The sequence below is a fragment of the Neopsephotus bourkii genome, unplaced genomic scaffold (assembly GCF_033783945.1).
Source record: "Neopsephotus bourkii isolate Nb327-2 ecotype Australia unplaced genomic scaffold, CSIRO-AGI_Nbou_v1 NB_1511, whole genome shotgun sequence".
NCBI classification, from domain to species: domain Eukaryota; kingdom Metazoa; phylum Chordata; class Aves; order Psittaciformes; family Psittacidae; genus Neopsephotus; species Neopsephotus bourkii.
The window spans coordinates 1,426,933-1,447,759 of record NW_026901987.1 but is presented as its reverse complement, the minus strand read 5'-3'; the positions used below and the strand labels follow the sequence as shown (position 1 = coordinate 1,447,759).

The following is a 20,827-nucleotide window of genomic DNA, read 5'->3' as shown; positions in this document are numbered from 1 at the left end:
AGGGAGTCCGGAAGCTCCGGACAACCGATCCCTCCAAAGCCTCCATCCCAGCTCCCACAAGTTTGGCTCGGAGGAGCCTGTGACATAGCCCGGCTACCTCCTCTCCAGGCTGAGGAACTACTGGTAGCTTTGTCCGTCCTCTTCCGACGAAAACCTCGCTTTTCACCAGGAACCTTTCCCGCCCTAACATGCCTTTTTCAGAGACAAGCAACCAATCAGCACCTCTGGCTTGTGGAGCTACAGAACCCGGCGCCACACCGACGCGCCCCGTCCCGCTCTCGCCAACTCTTCCACTACCCCTAAAGCCCAGATAGGCCAGACGCCCCAACCCCGCCTGCGGCAGACACCCGCAGGCCGCGGCCCGGAACCGGAAGCGGCGCCCGCGGTGCATTGTGGGCTGGCGGCGGCTGAGGCGGAGCTGCGTCTGAATGAAGGCGCCGCGGGCGAGGGGCCGTTGAGCGCCCTGAGGCTGTCCTGCACCCCGCGTCTTTTTCCTCCCTTACTTTCCCCGGCGGGCGGGCAGCGGTTGCGCGGGCCCCGCCATGTCCTACAACAAGATCCCGCCGCGCTGGCTCCACTGCCCCAGGAGGGGACAGCCCGTGGCAGGTGAGCGCCCGGCGGGGCCCGGCCCGGTCCGGTCCAGCCCGGTCCTGCCCTGCGTTGCCCGGTTCTGCCCTGCCCGGGGCTGCGGTCTGGTACCAGTGGGGGCGCCCCCTTGCCCACCGCTTCGCTCCTCTGCCCGCCGGTCCCCGCATTTCCGCAGCATCGGGGGACGGGCGATGGCCTCCCTGGGGCCACTGCAGCTCTTCCGGGCCCTCTTCGACCTGTGCCGCAGCGGTGTTGGTTCTGGCCTGTTTCCCCCCCCCCCCGCCCCACCATGCGCTCCCTTGGCCGGTGCTTGTCCTGGAGGTGCCTTCCCGTAGGACGGCTGTTTTACTTAAAGCCCAACTGGCAGCATCAGGGCTCTGCCTTCAGCGCAGAGGCTTGCTTTCTGTTCTGCTGGTGCAATCCCTGGGACCGACTTGCCCGACCCTCCTGCTCTCGAGAGCCTTAATGTTCAGTTCTCACTTTGCACTAAGACTTTTCCCACCCGTTACGTCTAATGAATAGCCGGGTGCGCAGAAGCTACTGAAGTGGAGCCATATCTCAGCCCTGACCGGTTCCCTGTAGAGCCTCTTCCTTGCTTGCTTGCTTTTCCTGAAGGCTCCGATGATTATGAGTGTTGGTCTGTTACTGGGCTGACTGACAGTGACCTGTTAGTCACTGGTGCATTCCTAAGCTGCTTAGCTGGAAGATGCTTAAGCATTGTGCTCCAAAGTTTCATGTGTGTTTCACATATGTGTCGGTGATTGCCGTCATCTTGAATATTCTTACCTGTAATACATTGTCTCGATTGTTGCTAGGTATCTAGTCTTGCTGTATCTGGTGGCAATGAATTAGGTCTCACGTAAACACGTTTTTTGATTGTGAGTTAACTGCCATACTGACTTAAGATGAATGTTTCTCTTGCTGCCTGGTACGAGGTAGAATAAACAAGCTTTGGTGGTTCAGCTTTTCTCAAGTTCTTCTTTACAAGATAAGCAATTGCAACCCCTAGTCTTCTCCCCACAATATTTTCTAGTTTTTACTTTCATATTTCTGTCTGCAGTAATTTAAAGGTATTTTTACAAAACTCAGCAGTTGTTGCTATTCTAGATGGCACTATGCCATGATTTTAATAATTACAGTTGTTACATTTTTCTATCCCACGTTTCTACATCATCATCTTATTTTTTTTTACATTTGATTGTGAAACTGAAGACCCTGATGACCGTTTATTTAGAGCCTATTGAGTCATCTCAGCAGGCTTAATCTTCCCATCAGTATGCATTATTTGGCATGTCAATATTTAATGATGGTTGTTCATTTTATATGTTTACTGGTTTTCCTTGAGTTCCTTATATTTCTCTGAACTTGACTCAGTTAAATAGCAGCACTGCTATATTGTCTCGTTACCTCTTTTTCCTGATCACTGTCAAATGCATTGCTTTGTATCTAAAAAGAGATTTGATAGCCTAAATTGTTAGCCTTTGGCCACAACAAAAATAGACTAATGACTCTATTCTTTGTTTTACTTCTCAGCAAGTTCTTGATCTCTAGAAGTTGTCTCTTTTGTTTGTTTGTCTGTCCTTTAAGCCATGGCTTCTCAAAAATAGCAGCATAGAGTAAGCAGGAATCCAGGTCATCAGCATGTCATCTGCTGTGCCATCACTGCTTGTGTGTTTGTTTATTCAGTAACTGCAAGGTAATTCTTTTCCATTCAGTGTGATCATCCACAAGAAGTTACTGCACAAAAAAAAAGTGCTTGGTTCATTTCTTTGGCTGCTTTATTGTAATGTATTCTTATATTAGTTCACCCGATTTTTAGGTCTTTAGAGGGTACAACTTACTGAAAGTCATAATACACCATGAGTTTTCTCTCTTGTTTTTTTTTTGCTATTTTACATTCAAAGACATCTAACACCTTTATAGAGAATTTTTTAGTTTGATGTTGGTATTGTCTCTGAGGTGTGTTACAGTCTGGTTTTAATTAGCATTTCAGTCAAATTTCTTAGCATCTGTGCATGACTTTATTCCCATCTGATAGTGTAATAGTAATAATGTTGTTGAGCAAGGTTTGTCTGGCTTCTGAGGACTAATACTCATCAAATGTTTGGTCACTCTTGTCTTATGGCTGTGGCATGTAGCATTTCCAGGTTAGCTCAAATACAAGTATCAATGAGGCTTGGAGCTCTTCTCTTGGTGAGATTGGGTTCATTCAGGTTAACAGGACCCTTCATCCTGAATGAGGTGAATTGATCTACATCTCCCATTATTTTCCGGTTTACTTCTTTAAATCTTGGTGATTTTCTGCCACTTCCTGGTTTTATGGTTCATCAGAATGGCACATTTTCACATTTGTTGTATTGTGGTAACACCTCAGTACTTGATGAAAAGAGCTTTCTCTGAACTCTTAAATCTGAAGTGATAAGGTTGTTTCAGCCTTACTTCCTTGTCATTGCCATCTCTGGAGGTACCTAGTTTTATACCCACAGAAAACCCAGTTCATTTTGGTTTTCTCATGGGAAGTGCTAGCAAGATACTGAAAGAGAGACATGAGAAGTGTCTCAGCAGTGTCTTTTAGTCTCCTATTGATTCATGTTAGTTAAACCTGTTATAGACAAACATGCAGAACAGTGATACTATTAAAATCATCCATAACTGCAAGTGGTTGTTGAGACAGCACCTCAAATAGAAGAGTAATGTCTCTGGTTCAGGAAGTTGCTGAGCTATAGCTTGTAGGTGGGAAGAATAATCCAGTGATGGATAGTCATTGTCATTGTTTTAACACTCTTTCCTAGGCATCTGTTTTGGTAATGAGATAATAGGTGAAATGGATGCCGTGACCCAGCATAGTTGTTCTTGGAAACAGAAGACTGTTACGTTTTAGGGTGATGATGTTTTCGGTCTTGTGTTTTTTGATTGTAGATTTTACTCTTTTGTTTTATTCAGGTCTCCCTTTCTTAACCTTGTGCACATTACAGAGTCTAGCCTTCCTAATTGGTGCTCAGTCTAAACATGCCATGGTTGTACATTATTAGTGGCTACTGTAACATATTGAGTTGATAGCTTCCTATTACAGAAAATAAGACTAAATTAAGGGTAGCATTTCCACTGGCATGCTCTAGGATTCAAATGTGCCAAAATGAGAGCATGTATATGTTGGAAATGTGACATTTTGCGTTTTTCACTTTGAGTTCTCTTGGATTTATCCACTTGATGTTCTTACATACTGGGCTGTTATTTTTAGAATTTTTACCTATTTTTCAGCCTGAAGTAAAACCATCTGTTATACAGGTAACTAATTTGGAAAATGGTTTTTAATATCCACTTTCCAAAACTATTTGAAAAATTTGAAGTGATTTATTTAAACAAGACCAAAATGAAATGACAAAAAAGAGACATTGTTTTCATAATCTGATTATAAAATTTCCCTAAATTTGAACCAAATTATAGGAATTCACTGTTGTCTTCTAGACTTGGCAGGCAGCTTGTTTGTTTGTTGACATATGAGCTGTTTCTCAGTGATACAGACTGGAATTTGTAGAAGTTGGGTATCTAAATACTTCTAAAGATATGGGTTTGATCTTTAGAAGTGATAGTAAATGGTCCGTATTAGAATTCTTATCCCTTCCACAGCTGTGTAAAGGTCTTCAGATGCTGCAGGGGATGCTGACTAAACTGGGTCTGTCTTTTCTTGGTGATGAGCAGGAATGTATTATGGTTGCTCAGAAGGAAATCAGAATGCAAATCAGACACTAAATCAAGGACCACTGCTGAGAAGAGAATGAATGTGTTTGTTTTCTATTCTAGAAGATGGAGAACATGAGTCTTCAGTGCAAATGTGCAGTCTAATCAGATCCTACAGGAAATGATCTTAACCTTCAAGCACTGTCTTCCAACTCTATTCTCTTTTCCTGGCATCTCATAAAGGGTGGTAGTTTTCTTTTGTAACCGTTGACTCTTTTTGTCAATAAAGGTCCTTTTCTTGAATGCCTTGGCTAAGGAAAGTTAATTATATTCTTCATGTTGTGTAATGAGTGAGTGGATGTATTGGGATGGGAGTGACAAATTTATAAAACCTTTGAAGCATGCTTGACGTTTTGTAAAACTTACGTTGACGGTAGATTTTTGCATTAAGGTGGGAGTGACCTGGACTATTAAGTTCTTGCCTGTTTAGAAGCATGGGAAATGTTGTCGGGTCAGTATATCCTGCACTTGGAGGGAAAGGCATGCCTGTAGCTGTTCAGGACAAGCTAGGAATCTGATGAGATTATTGTAGATATTCTGTGGTGGATATGATTGATAAAAAATACAATTGATATTAAAAAATAATAATTTGAGTTTCTAGGGACTGATGGATGTAGTCCAGCAAGTACTAATTCCAGTCAAGTTTTTGTTGTGGTTGTGTTACAGTTCTCCAATGTCTGAAGCACATGTAGGTGTTGTGTTTCAGGGGAACTTTGAACACTGATGCAGATCTCTTCCAACAAGCCTTAAGGAACACATTGGGAAGATCTGTAGTGCGTGTAGATATGTCTTTTTCTTTTTTTGTTTTTTTTTTGGTCTGCAGTCTTTACCATGTTTTATGTTTGCAGGTGATGAAAGCTTGATGTTTACACAGTTGGGTAATAGATTGTCATTTAGAATGCTATTTTCATGTTTTTAAATGGACCGAGTTTAAATGTTCCCTGTTCTGTTGTGTGCTGTAGCTCTGCAGCTTAAATCACACTAAAAGGTAGCTAAAAACGTTAAATCACTTTGGTCTGCATTTCCTTTAAACTTCTAAACGTATTTGTGAGTTTTGAGAATTTGTGTCTAAAAAATACATTCCACTTCAACTGTTATTGATACTTTTCCTGTGGTTATTTTTCATTGAAGGTGAGCCTCTAAATCTGTTCAGCATGTTGCTTTGAAATTGCTAAGTTATAAGTTTACATATGAATACACATAAAATACTGCAAAATTTCATTATCTTTCATAGGGAAGTTTTTACCTTTGAAGACAATGTTAGGACCAAGATATGATGAACAGGTTGCTGAAGAAAATCGTTTTCACCCGAGTATGTTATCCAACTACTTAAAGAGTCTGAAGGTAAAGTTACATTTTCTAGTAACTGAAGCATTACTTTGTTAATATTCATTCAAATGTTGCTTTTCAGATTTAAGAAAAAAGTTGTTGGTGGCTTCCTTTGGGACATCTGTATGGAAAATTTATTTTTTTATTTACTTTTTCAGGTTTTCTCTGCAAATCCTGAATTTCCAAAAGTACTTTCTTACAGGCAAGAACTGTGCAAAACCCTCCAGCTCATTCACTGTGTTAGCAGCAATAATCTTGCTCTTCTTTGTTACTAGTCTTGTATCTTGGAGAGATGTCGTCAAAATTCAGATAGTCCAAGTTTGTAGTTTTACAAATTATTCGTGTATAGATACGTTAAGTTGCAATTTTGCTTAAGGAGTGAAAGCATTTGAAAGTGACAGGAGAATTTCATACAACTCTTCTCTAGTTTCAGTGCATTATTTTCTTCTTTTGATGCATAGAATGCATAGATGCTTTATTGTATCTAGTCTGTCATACCCAAGTGTTGAAGAAAATGACTTGCGGATTTTATCCAGTAACTTTTTAGTGGAAAAGCAAAGTGTATGAATAGGGGGAAAAAATACAGGCGCAAAGATGAAAAAAAAGTAGGACACAAGAAGGTGGGTAGATACCTTTATCATTGAGTGACAGAGCTGTGCTTTTGGCTTATTTTTAAATTGTTTCACCTATTTCTGTCCATCTACTTCAAATTGCATGCTGCTCTGCACTATAGCACTTCTTTAACAATAAAGGTGGGGAACAGGACCTTTCCAGCCTTTTGTATAGGTCTGTGAAATGTTGTGCCACTCCAGTGCATCTGCAGATGTGGGAAATGGCATTTTGAACCTGCCAGGCAAAGAAAGGCCTGCAGGCCTACAACCTAATTCTTTTAATCTGTTTATTAAACAGTTATATAGAAAGATAGCATCATTTTGTTTTTACTATGCGTTATATAAAGGTAATAGTGCTACTTCTGTGGTTTTTGTTTGTTTCTTTTATTGCCATTGATCTAAGTTAAATTAATTCTGGATTTGTTTAACAATATCAGAGCTTAAACACTAGAAGAATCAGGTGACTCAAATATGGGAATCTTCATTTTATGAATCTCATTTAAACTTACATATAAAGCAGATGGTGAGGTACTCAGTGTAGCAGCAATAGAAGCACCTGTGGGCTAATGTGATAAGAAAGTACTATCAATGAAGCATATGTGTCTGTTCTCAGGTGCTTGAACTGGTAGGATTTTGTTTTGAATTCTTGGATCTATGCATCTAAATTCTATTTGATTTCCTCTTTTATGCATTATATTGGTTTTGACTCTGACCAGCTTTAGTGGCATACCTAGAATTTCCCAAACCCAATCTTATTTGTAGTTCAAAGTAATTTAAAATTCTGCATTTGTTTTGAAGTTATAGGGAACTTTGTAGATTTATTCAGTTTCTTACTATTTACTTGTTAGTCACTTGCCACCAAAAAAAAAGTCATAGTGAGCCTTCATAGCCCATCCACTAGGCACATCAATCAGTTCTACTGCGGTGCTACGAATTCATAATGTCTTGAGTGACATCAGATGATTAGAATCTGATAGTACAGTTACTAGCATAAGGATCCTCACTTGTGTTTTGGTAATTTTGGTTAACAGGCAGAAGACAGAAATTTTCTAAAACTCCCTATTCTCATTCTGTTATATTGTCTTGAACCCTGGCATTGTTGCTGAATGTTTTCTATTTTAAAACATGACTTTTTTATTTACTGAGATACACAGTGGGTTACTGGAGTACTATATTTGTAGAACATCAGTTTTCCAACGATCTGGCAATAAGATGAATGTGCAATTGAGGAGACCTTGAAAAATGGATTTTTGTAAGGCAAAAGTAGCTCGTAGTGCATGGTTCTCATCATTTTACTGCATTGTGCTCTGCTGCTAATACTTTGCAGAACTAATCACTTCTGAGACCTGGTTATTACTTAAGTCTGTATAATTTATCTTCTAAAAAAGCGACTTCAGCAGAAACTTCTGCATCTGTATTTTTGTAATAGTGAGATATTATTGCTGCCACAGATTTTTGAAGATACTGGTTCAGCATTTAAGACAACATATGTGTGGGACGAACTTTCTCTAACAAGCTTCCTGTGTGATCCCTTTTTCTCATGGAGCTGGTTACTGAAAACCTAAATGTTAGAAACTGATTTGATTAGGGATGGCAATCCCGGTTTTCTTCCGATTGCCAGTGTTGATGTAGTATCTTAATAGTCTCAAAAAAACCCAAAATTGCAGGAGCAATTTTTTTATTTCTTTACATATGTAGTCTAGTACTGTTCATACTTCATAAAAGGTAGTTTTAGTTCTGTTACAAAGAACTAGGACGTTAGTTAACTCAAAAGAATGTTTGGGCATTTAGTATGCTCAAGTTACAGTATTCTTATTAGGAAAACTAGTTATCACTTGTCAGCCACTTCATTGTTTTCACAGATAAATTCAGTCACTGATTTAAACTACTTTCCTCAAATAAGATATGCAAGAAAAAAATCCTGGGACTGGTGGGAATTCAGTGTATTGTAGTATGCTCTCTCTCTCCTGGGGAGAATATTTTCAAGTTCCAATGTCTAATGAGAAACTTCTGGGGTCATACAAGGAGAGCCTAGCTAAGCCCATTTAATTACACAGCAGCAACAGAGCACATGCAGAAGCCATTAATAGCTGGAGATAGCTAGAATGTGGAAAAGTGAGGGAGAAGGCTTTTATTACTGCAGGAGGACATGGATAGCCTGGCCAAAGTATTAAGAGCAGAATTAATGTGGTATGAAGATCATGATATATTGTATGTATAAGATGAGAATTTCAAGCTGTCCGTGAACTTTTTGTCCTTCTATGCAGTCATCTTTTACTATTGGAAGCAAGAAAAGTAACTAGTTCCAGTTGTGTTTCAATGTGGTAACTAAGATTGCAGTGTTGCAACAGTCCTTGTGAGAAATAAATGTATGTTTTGTTGAGAAGTTGTGCAACAATTAAAAAATTATTCTTTCTTCCAAAGCTGTGTCATTCATTGGCTATGGTGGGCTGAAAGATGTGATTCATGTGAAACATTGCCTGGAGAAACATTTTTATTTTCCATTTTAGCGTAGATAGTCTTTCAAAAATCAGTTCTATTAAGAACTTCTAGGAGCAAACTTAAGAGAGCATGAATGAGAGGATGACTGTGATGGCTGGTGTGATGTCAGGGGTTCAGAGCAGAGCAAAGCACCTGCGTGATGAAAGTACATGTACTAGAATCTGTTCTATAGGAGAGAATTCTGGGTGGTCAGGACAAGCATAATATAACCCCAGCTCAGTAACTGAAATACTAGGATTCCTGTGGTACAGTGGGAATCGCATAGGTTTTCGGACATCATAATTGTGTACTTTGATGTATTAAATAATTCCCCTGCTTTTTTAAAATTTCTTTATCCTTTTGCCTTGCACAGTCTAAATTGTAGTGTGTTTTGTGCAGCTAATCTCATGAACTGAGAGAGAGCAAATGTTTATGCTTTGTGAAAGACAAGGAAACTACTTTCAGACCTTATACACTTTATATGCCATACATGCTTTTATAGCTTTGGCTGGATTATATCTGATGCCTGCTTCATTTACTGCTCTGAAATGTGTGAGAAACAATGTCACTTCAGAAGATCTTAACTTGTATATAACTGAAGTGATTCATAACAATGACAAAGGAAGAGCAGGCCAGAAGCCCTAGAATCCTGTAGTAGAGAATTTCCTCTCTAGCAGGCACTTTTCTATATTTCATTCTCCTGTTCAAATTAAATGCAACATTCCAAACGCTTGGTGGCACTTTGGGTCTGAAGTATGTTGCAGTGTTCTCCTAGCTTTTACATGTCAGACAGGAAACAGAAATCTGTGAGTATGCTCAAAAGAGTAATTTCTAAAAGTTGAGGGAAAAGCATGTGAGTATTTTTTGTGCTCAAAATCTTTGCCATAAAAGCATTTTATTGTCCTTTTGTGCACCACCTTAGTGATGATTCTTCATTGTGGTAGGAGTTTGGGGAAGTTTGGAAGCTTCTGGTGGGAACTTTTGAAGATGCTGGTATTTGAGAATAGTGGGGCTGGGAACTGGCTTTGAGTTTTCAGCAGTAAAGTGGAATTCTCTCTTTCTTGCTTTTGGGTGGGAGGGTATGGAACTGTTCTGTAGATCACTTGCATTTCTTTTTGTATCTCTCCTTAAGCAAGTTGCAATATTAAACAGTGTTACCTTTTAATCTGTCTTCATGTTTTTATGAAAGGTTGTTTCCTCACAGTTCCTTTTCCCGTTCTCCAGACTCTCAGATGATGGAGGTTGTTCCCCCTCCCCAGGAGTAACTCACATTTTGGAACATCTTCTTTCTTACTAGAATGGGACTGAATGCAGAAAACTTTACTTTTAAATGGTGTTTTCATTAAATCTTAATCTTACTTTAAAAATAACATTTTTTTTTTCCTCCTTAGCTGAGGACATCTTGGAGGAGTTACAGTTAACCCTGTATTGTACATGAAAGAATAGATTGTCAAGCTGAGCACTATGTACAAGTTAGGGGGCCATTTACGTGGCTTCGTAGTCTAGAGCTCTCTGGTGAAAATACACCTGATTCTCACATCAGTCTTTTTGCCAACTTTAACCACGCTATTGGTAGGATGCAGAATGCAAAAGGGAGATTCTTATGCTTATTTGGGACCATGGCATGTTACTGGAAGATAGTCTATGGATTCCCTCCATGGAGCCATTGCTTGTGTAGAATGGTAGAAAAATATCTAAATAGTTTTTAAAAAAGTAGCTCATTTGTATATACTTTTGTATTTTATCTGTTGTTCCGTACAATCAGCTGGAAATACTGATATGAGAGTATGTCATTCTTCTTTGAACAGTTATTTTCAACCAGTTTATGTCAGTGTCATAGTGCTATGGACCTACTGTGTAGTACCTGTAAATTCAGTGTGATCTTCCTTGTGAATTAAGCAGTCTTTGAGATACTTGGTAAATGCTGTTGAGAAAGGATGGGGAGGGAAGGAATCATCGAATTAATTGCTTTTGTGTACTTCCTACAAAACAAATTGCTGGCTAGTATGCTGTTAGTTTGTATGTTTAGCACGTTCTCACTATATATCTGAAGTTTCAGGTGATGTAACATTGTTCTCATGTGGACCCCTACTGAAGTTGCTTGTGTATCTGCAAAACAGTGTAATAAAAGTGAATAAAGGATTTCATGTGGACCCCTACTGAAGTAGCTTGTGTTTCTGCAAAACAGAGTAATAAAAGTGAATAAAGAATTATGAATAAAACATACAAAGTTGAAGTAAACAAGGTGAAATCCAGAACAGATTTGGCTATTAGACTATAAATGTTTACTGCTGATATAACGATGCTTTTTAAAATCTGATAAAGTATTATAAAAGTATTATGGGAGTATATCCTTAGAACTTTGAATACCATGGATAACTACCTCTGTAGGTAATTGGAAATTTGTCTTTGGGGTCTGCTGAACAATATAGCGATGTAAAGCAGCTGTTTCTGTATTCCAGTTATAATTGGAATTTATCTTTTCTGAATGGTCTGGAAGCAGTGTTTTAATTTGCAGTTCTTTCAACTGCACTGGTAAATTATTGCCAGTCCGTTGACCTAAAGGCAAATAAAGCCTAAAGGTAAATCAGAATCCTGTTTATGAGTATGTGCTTGAGTTTTAGATGCAGTGTTTTATGTTTTTGCATGTGTAACATGCATCAGTGTTAATGTATTTTTAAATGCTCTACTGATATATCTTAAAAAAGAGGTGAAAGTATGGAACAATGATTTTGCCATTCTAAGACTCTTAAAATGCCTTTTAAAAAGACATATTGTTTCATGGTGAGGATCCTACTCAGAAGCATGACATTCAGCTTTATGGCTGAAAACAATTACTTGGACTGTTAAGGCAGGAAAGCAGGAATGCTTTCAGTACACAGGTGTGTCAGTCAGTTGTTTTTGCGCAGTAATACTGGGAGGTTATGGTTGGTGTAAGTTTTGTTTGGATCAAGGACCAGTAGGATGTACTTTGCTAATGTTCTCTGTGTGTTGGATGCCACCCAGTGTAATTTATGTTTTCTATCTTACTTTTGAAACAGTAACTTCCACAAGGCTGCTTTAAGAGATGTATTTTGCAGCTATAAAAAGCAAACACTGAAAAACTAAGTTCATGCACAAGGGGATACATGAGGGTAGAGTGGGCAAAACAGCCTGAATTCAGGTGCATCCTAACATCGGAGGGGTTGACACTGCCACCTTAGTTACTGATAGAATCTTTAAAGATTTCAGGTTATTTCACATTTTAATTTTGAATAAAATCTTTCTGAGAACTTAAGGGAATGTTTTGTTTTAAACTTGAAAATGTGTGTGTTTGTTTTGCACTCTTAATTTAATGCATAGGTAAATTGAGTTATTTTTTCTGAAAGTATACTTAGCCTTAAATAGTTAATATTTTTTATGGTAAATCTACTGTGTCAGTGTTTAATACTGTTTTACTTAAAGCATTAAAAGCACCTGATTCCATCTTATTTCTCTTTTAACACATCAAAATAATTCTTTGCTAGATACTTCTTGCTGTTAGCAGACCTGTCTTGCTTAGAAACGTTGGTGGGGACAAACAAGTTTTTGCACTGATGGCTAGTGCTGATTCAGACACCAGGTTTCACAAAAAAACACAAATGACTGTGGTGGTAAAATACAGATTTTGTGAACCAATGCAATATTTAAGAATTTTTAAATGTGCATCTGTAACCTGCCATTTGTTTTAATGTGGATGTTACTGGCTGTTTAGTATTTAGGCACTGATATTTGAACCTCATATTTAAATTTGTTTTGGTTTGTTTGCTCTTTTTTTAGGTTAAAATGGGTTTACTGGTAGATTTGACCAACACCACTAGATTCTATGATAGAAACGATATAGAAAAAGAAGGAATTAAATATATAAAGCTCCAGTGTAAAGGGTAAGTTGTCAGCACTTTTTGAATATTTAGCCTTTAATATGAAAGATTGCACTCAAGTAACTTTTTTTTCTTTTTCCTCTTCCCTTTCCCCCAGCTGGCTCCTAATCTGTGTGTTCCTGTGTTTTTCAGGCATGGTGAGTGTCCTACACCTGAAAATACAGAAACATTTATTCGTGTGTGTGAACACTTCAGTGATAAGAATCCCTCAGAGTTTATAGGTATGTCTTATATCCATCTTATATCCATCACTCATTTTTACTTTTAATTTATTTCATACTTGCTCATAAATGCAGTCTCTTAAAGCTCTAAGCAAAGGAGTTTCCTCTGTACAGTGTTTATACATGTAGAGATTTGGTGTTTTTACTCCAGAAACTAGTATGTTTCCGTGTCCATCAGTTTGATTACAGCTGTCAACTTCATGTGGAAAAATACACAGGCTTAAGAACTGTCTACAGATACATAATACTATAGAAATGGAGGTTATGTATTGTCTAGGTATTGTTTTGGCATGTGATGATCTGGTTTATTTGAAGTCATATCATTTGAAGTGGCTGATCACACTGTAAGACAGACTTTGAGGTGCTCAAGTGTGCCCAGGGAAGGGTAGTGAAGCTGATGAAGGGTCTGGAGCACAAGCCTGATAGGAATGGCAGAGGGAACTGCAGTTGTTTAGTCTGGAGAAGAGAAGGCTCATGGGGGACCTTTTCATTCCCTGCAACTATCTAAAAGGAGGATGGAGTGAGGTGGGTGTCAGTCTCTTCTCCCAAATAACAAGTGATAGGACAAGAGGAAACAGCCTCAAGTTTTGCACCAAGGGATGTTTAGATCGGATGTTTAGGAAAAATTTCTTCACAGAGAAGGTGGTCAGGCATTGGAACAGGCTGCCCAGGGAAGTGGTGGAATCACCATGCCTGGAGGTGATCAAAAACTGTGTAGATGAGGCCCTCAGTGACATGGTTTACTGGTGGACTTGGTAGTCCTGTGATAACAGTTGGACTTGATTTTACAGGTCTTTTCCAACTTGGTTGATTCTGTGATTCTGTGGTTATTTGCTGAAAACTGGTAATAGATATTAGGCTGTATTGTGGGTGGTGGTTGTGGTTTTGGTGCTTTTTTTTTTGTTGTTTTGTTTTGTTTGTTGTTTTTGGTGTTTTTTTTTTTTGGTGTACTGTTCAGCAGTGAATATTTGAATGCTCCTAAGGATAAATGTTTTTTTTCACCCAGTGTAAAGTGAGTTCTCAGTTCAATTTGGGTAGCTTCTAGATTTAGTTAAAACGATTTTATTCTGTTTTCTGTTGAGCATATTAATGTTTAACTTTATTTGCAAACTGTCAGAGACAAGAAATTACTTTGTAGCTGAGTTTCTAGAGTCAGAGTGGGCATTGTTCTCAGCCCTCTTTGATGATAATTCTGCAACCTGCCTGAATTTGAGTGTCTGTGTGACTTAGGAGTGCATGGAACAGTTGTTTGTGTAGGTCTCATTGGTAACAGCTTGGTAAACTAAGCCGGTATGTTCATATAGTTCAGGATCCTTATGGAATCATGGAATTGTACAGTAGCTGAGGTTGTTGGAAGGGACCTGGTGAAATCAGCTAGTCACTTGCCCTTCCTTAGAGCAGGGCCAGCTAAAGCAGCTTGCTCAGGACTGCGTCACTTTGGGTTTTGATCATATCCAAGTTTGGAGACCCTACAATATCTTCTGGCAAGCTCTTCCGGTGTTTGTTCACCCTTATATAGGGTGGTTTTTTTTTTCCGTATGTTTAAACGCAATTTATTCTGTTTCAGTTTGTGCCTGTTGCTTCCTGCCCTGTCATAGTATACCACTGAATTTTATTTTTTTTTCCCTGGTGCTTGAGAAATTTAATTTGGGCTCACACTTTTTCACAAAATTTTCTTTTAGGTACTTTATTATTTCTTTATTTCACATAGAATACAATTTTAATCTGAGACCTTCTCTGAACTGTAATGCAAGTATTTGATCTGAAAAACTGAGGAGCTGCTAAATGTGAGTGAGGGGGATCAGTCATCAGCAGTATTTCAGAGCTCGCACCAGAACTTGAAATACTGTTGGATGACTGATCCCACTCACTCTCATTTAGCAGTTCCTCATTTTTCACTCTCCTTTCACAGTTCCTCCACCTTGTCCTCCAACAATATTTCAGAACTTGAGGTGTTGTTATGGTCAGCAATTTGTATGGAGCATGGATAGCATGGTGATGTTCTATAAATAGTAGACACATTTAACTGATATTTCAAAATTTAAAATGCCATTTTTATCATTGAGTCACTAACTTTTTGACTTTTATGATTTTTTTGAATGTTCTTATGTAGATTGTCCTACCTCTATAGAAAAAAAAATCAGTTGGAATCAAGGAGAAAATAATGAAGTTCAAAAGGCTAAGCTTTTAGGTAACTTGTGGTTTCAGCTTTCCCAGTAAAAGAGAAATTAAGGATTTTCCATTTCCCTTTCATTAATTACTGAAAAGTTGGTTTTGGTTCTGGCCACTTACTGTCTGTGACAGAGCATTAGAGAGACTGGCATGGAAGATACTTTTATCAAAAGTGAAAGCAGTCTGCAGCAGCGATAGTACTGCACCCTGCGTGATCTTTCCCTTCCAAGCTGTTGGTCTCATTGCTGATATCCTTCTTATCTTTTGTCATGTGCGTAAAATTATTGACTTAACCTTCTTGGTAGCAGTAACAGTTGCAGGACTTATTGGTAGCAGTTGTGTGCAATTTAATTTCCAGTGTCAAGATTAGATATGAAAAGAGACTGAAATGTGAATGATAGCTGAACACAATTTTCTATTCAGCTAAAACAATATAGGATGAGAACTTTATTTTTGCAGCTTGAAGGACTGGAGCATGCTTGCCAACCTTAAGGAAACAAAATGCAAAAATTTTGCTTAAGCAAAAAACAATGGAGAAATGTTTGTGGGAATAAATTCTATAAAGAAGCTAAAATTCACTTTGATTCAAGTTACACAGTCTTAAATATTATTAAATGGTTAGAATGGAGGCATACAAGAAATTTGTTATGGTTTTTGCCTTGCTTCAGAAAGAAGGCAAGTTTGATGGGATGGGCACAAAACCCGACCCTGATACAGTTGATACATGTTTCTGTTTATGCAGATAAGTTTTATCAGTCTACTCTTCATAGGCTTTTTTTGGATCTCCAGTAAAACCAGAAGAAATACTTGCAGTGCTGGGGAGCATATATAAAAAAATATAGATACTAACATTTTGTCCGCATAAGTGTTAAATGAATTGCTGCTCAACTTACTTTGCTCACTATGGTAGAGAAGTAGTATTAGCTTAAAGTTACTTGCTTTATGGTGTTAGATCCTGCACTTGTGTTACAGCAACCTCATGCAGCAGTGCCACAGGCTTGGGGAAGAGTGGCTGGAAAGCTGCTGGGCAGGAAAGGACCTGGTGGTATTAGTTCACAGATGCTGAACATGAGCCAGCTTGTGCCTAGGTGGCCAAGAAAGCCAACAACATCCTGGCCTGTATCAGAAATAGTGTGGCCAGCAGGGCCAGGGCAGTGATCATCCCCCTGTACTGGGTACTGGTGAGGCTACACCTTGAATCCTGTTTTCAGTTTTGGGCCCCTCAGTACAAGAAAGACATTGGAGGTGATGGAGCATGTCCAGAGAAGTGCAACAAAGCTGGTGAAGGGCCTGATGAGGAGTGGCTGAGGGAACTGGGATTGTTTAACCTGGAGAAATGGAGGCTTAGGGGAGACCTTATTGCCCTCTACAACTACCTGAAAGGATGCTGTAGTGAGGTGGGTGTCAGTCTCTCCCAAGAAACAGCTGATAAGACAAGAGGTAACAGCCTCAAGTTGCACCAGGGAAGGTTTGAATTGGATATGAGGAAAAATGTCTTCACTGAAAGGGTTGCCAAGCATTGGAACAAGCTGCCCAGGGAAGTGGTGGGATCATCATGCCTGAAGGTGTTTAAAAGATGTGTAGATGAGGCCCTCAGTGATATGGTTTTGTGGTGGACTCGGCATTAACCATTGGACTTGATGACCTTACAAGTCCTTTCCAACCTGAACGATTCTGTGGTCACAACTGAGAAATATGTGAGTGTTAAGAGTAATTGTGCTAGGTGTTAGTGAAACCTTTGATATTTGTAATTTTGTATGAGGAAGAGGCAGTGTCTTGCTGGAATCCTTCACATTTTTAACAGCACAGGTTTTTAGTCTGGCTTACTTATCACTAGATGGTGCTGTTGCCTTGAGAAAAAAATGTTCCAATGCGTTTGACTTGCCATCCTTTCACTGAGGGATGAATTCAATAAAATAGAGGCTGAAGACTTAATTCTTTTATTCTGACATTGAGAAGATAAGTAATCCAAGGTGATTATACTGTTGCATATTTTTATTTTTGGTGTTGTTTTTTTTTTCCAAATTAATAAGTCTGGTCTTAGCATGGTAGTAGCAAATTTGAAATAGAATTGTGGTCTACTGACACCTCTTTCAGGTTTCAGATAGGGTAACCTGGATATGATTTTTATGCCTGATGGTGCGAAATGAATGTTATGCTTCTTGAATTCACTAAAAGCACAATTACTGAATTTGATTGCATTGTCTTCTGATAAGCATTTGAACAGTCATGAAAAAATGTTTTGAAACTTATCTGTATTAGCTGCATTTCAGTTGCAGTAAGGTAGTGCTCTTGAATTGGGATAAACTGAAGTATCCTATACTCTTGTTGCTAATAATTTGCAGAATGAATGTAATAAATGGCTTTTAGGCTTATGTGCCTTATGTGATCTAGGCTGCCTTGATGGGAAGGTACATAAGTGTTTAATGTTACTGAGGAAGGTAGAAGGATCCAAAAACACACTTGTGAAACTAAAGCATGCAGGGAAATCGTGACATAATTGTCATCACAGAAACGTGGAATTCTTAGCATGATTGGAGTTCTGCAGTGGGTGGCTACAAGCTCTTCAGAAGGGACAGGCAAGCAAAAAGGTGGTGGGGTTGCACTGTATGTCAGAGTGCATCAAATGCCTGCAACTCAGTGGTGTAAATGAGAAGGCTGAATGTTTGTGAGTGAAGGGAAGGCCAGCCAAGCAGATATCCTGGTAAAAGTCTGTTATAGACCCCCCAGCCAGGATGAAGTTACAGATGAAGTGCTCTTCAAACAACTGGGAGAAGTTTCACGATTGTTTGCCCTTGTTCTTGTGGGGGACTTCAACCTGCTAGATGTATGCTGAAAGTACAACACAGCAGAGAAGAAACAATCCAGGAGGTTCTTGGAGTGTGTGGAAGCTAAATTCCTAACCCAGCTTGTTAGTGAGTCAACTATGGGAGATGCCTGGCTAGATCTGCTGTTCACAAACAGAGAAGGACTGGTGAGTGAGATGATGGTTGGAGGCTGTCTTGGGCAAAGCGATCACAAAATGATTTAATTTTCAATCCTTGGAGAAGTCAGGAAGAATGTCAGCAAAACATCCACCTAAGACAATATCTGAGGGTAATCAGGTATTGGAACAGGCTGCCCAGGGAAGTGGACTCACTGTCCCTGGAGGTGTTCAGAAACTGTGCAGATGAGGCCCTCACTGAGATGGTTTACTGGTGGCCATGACAGTCCTGGGGTAACAGTTGGACTTGATCTTACAGGTCTTTTCCTACCTTGTTGATTCTGTGATTCTGTGCTTGTCAAAACTACTTGCAAATGATTATACTCTCGTCTTGTCTAGGTGTCCATTGCACACATGGTTTCAATAGAACTGGATTTCTGATCTGTGCCTTCCTGGTCGAGAAGTTGGATTGGAGGTAACTTTGTTAATTCCTGGGGATTTGGGAAAGTTACCAAAAGCATCTTCAGTATGTTTTAGTCATTGTTCTGACAGCTATCCTCATGTATTCAGTGTTAATTATTTTAAAACTGCCGACTAGCCTTGAGCAAATAATCTATGTTAACATTATTTGTATGATGCCTTGGTAGTTTAGCGTGTTTCAGCTGAGCTTTCCAGGTCCAGTACGTCAAGAGTCAGCTGTATCTGCTGTGTGTGGGCTTTTAGGAGTGTATACACATCTTCCCTGTGATGTGTCCCATATTTTCAGTAAGAATGTAGAGTTTCAGAGATGTCTGAAAGATTATTTCTTTTACTTTTTCATCTTTTTCCATGGAGGCATTTTGGGGTTCTTTGAGTTCTTAAGAGCAGACATTAGCTAGAAAAACAGCAGAGTGGCATACTTGCTTCTGAAGGGTCAAGGGGGAGACAAAGTCATTGGTTTTAGCTTGTTTTTTGACTAAAGTCCACAGCATGCTTCTATACAGACTCTCCAGAGTTGTTTTTTTTTGTTTGTTTTTATAATCTAGAAATGTTGGTGCCTTCATAAAGAGTAGTGATCTGTTTAGATAACAACAGTGTAAAAAACCCATGCCTGTACAATGCTGGTGGGCATGACTTTTGCATGTTTGAGAATACTCACAGAATACAATTTCCTTGCTAACGGGGTCCCATGCAACACCTGTTTCTTCACAAACCCTTTAAGCATTCTGATGATGTTTCTTCTGTGGTCCTTTAAGTGAAGAAAATTCTGCTTCTGTTGCAGCATTTTCTTCTTACTGGACATACATTTATTTGGTGCTTAGCATGTATGTGCAAGCTGTTTGCAAAGAACCAGGTCATTGTTGCCCGTTAGTAAACTTGGAATAAAGACACTATAGTAATGGAGACAGAACTCCATTAGTAGTGGGTGCCTGAATCTTGGCAGGATGTTAGCTGAGTATAGGAAGTAGATGCAGATACAGATATCTTTTATAGTATGATTCTGGCTGTTCCTATGAACTAGAAAATTTGTAAACTTTTATTCTAACAATTTAAAAGCAGCATGCAATAGTTAGAATTGGTCCTTTGTTCTGAACAGGCAATGCACTTGAATCTTTTTGAATCTCATGCTTTTATGCAGCCTCTCTTTACTTTCAAACCTCTGTTTGTTGCATCAAGTTGTTTCATCTCTTTTGTTAATAGAACACCCAGATATCACTTGGTTGGGGAAAAATGTCCATGGCAAAAGAATGAAATTTGGCAAGGTAGTTAATGCTAAGCATCGTATCAAGATAAATCCAATTTGCTGTATCATTCTTTCAAATAAGGCACTGTTATTTGCTGATGAGGAAATAAGATTTTCCTCATGGAAAAATCCATCCATATTCATTCCTTAAGCATATGATGTAGGAGTGCTGATGATATATTGTGAATACTGAGACATATTTTATAGTTAGTTTAAAGAAAGGTCATCCAGACTGAAAGCTCTTCAGCTAGTGGATAGAAACCTTACTTGGTTCTGCTTTTCACAACTCATTTTCCCAAAGACTGCTGTGTTTCTAGAAGTTGCAGAATGTTTTCTTCCAGCTAGGTTTCTGTGCTTGAAATCTGTGCTGCCTCTTTCGGCTTTGATTGCTATCTATTCAAATATAGTATAGAGTTCTAATATCATCAGAGACCAATTTGGGCTACTGTCAGGCCTCATTCCTTTTGGTTGATTTTGTCATTTCATGTAATCAGGTCATGTGATCAATGGCATTGATTACAGAAGATGTGAAACAATTAAAAAAAATACAAAATAAAAATGTCTTGTGAGGAAGAAATTAGGAGTCTTCAGAAAACAGAATGGGGAAAAAAGCACCTACTATAACTCAGATTCTTAAAGGGTCACTTCTGAGATCCGATGACCATCTAATAAAGCATTTTACACTCTGGAAGATGTTTGTTTTTCCTCTCAAAAGATCAGAAGAGAGAACCAAACTTACTGATTTTTAGGAAGTGTTACTGTCTATTCTGGGAAATTTGCCTCAAAGTTCTTGTGCTCCTTCCTGTACTGTACAAATCAGGAAAAAAAGAAAAAAAAAAGTCTTTTGTACTTAAATTCTTTTTTTCCATTTTAGCTGAATATTTTCCTTGCTCCAGTGACACGCTGTTTTCTTACTTGAATATTTTGAAAAAATCTGTCTGAAAAATCTTCTAGTCCAGTTTTAAGAATCCAGACAGGGGCATGTACCCTTTGTGATTTCTTCTCTCTTCTATCTGGCAAGATTTCTAAGTGTTGCTCCATGGAGTGTTACTGCTTCACCCAACCATCATAAATTGTATAATCAGTGTTTTCTGTTGAAACATTTTCTTAGTGTTGGCCCTTGTGCTGTGCTCGCTTTC

At 38.9% G+C, this 20,827-nt stretch overlaps 1 protein-coding gene across 2 annotated transcripts in view; it reads left to right on the top strand.

The window, feature by feature from the left end:
* Positions 1–374: 374 nt before the first annotated feature.
* Positions 375–20,827, top strand: part of RNGTT (RNA guanylyltransferase and 5'-phosphatase) — a 184,261-nt gene continuing 163,808 nt past the window's right edge. For both annotated transcript variants that reach the window (XM_061369796.1, XM_061369798.1), the window contains exons 1-5: positions 375–606; positions 5,564–5,673; positions 12,549–12,652; positions 12,782–12,870; positions 18,365–18,440. In XM_061369796.1, the coding sequence (XP_061225780.1) occupies positions 543–606; positions 5,564–5,673; positions 12,549–12,652; positions 12,782–12,870; positions 18,365–18,440 (443 nt within the window). In that variant the 5' untranslated portion in view covers positions 375–542. The remainder of the gene's footprint in view (positions 607–5,563; positions 5,674–12,548; positions 12,653–12,781; positions 12,871–18,364; positions 18,441–20,827) is intronic.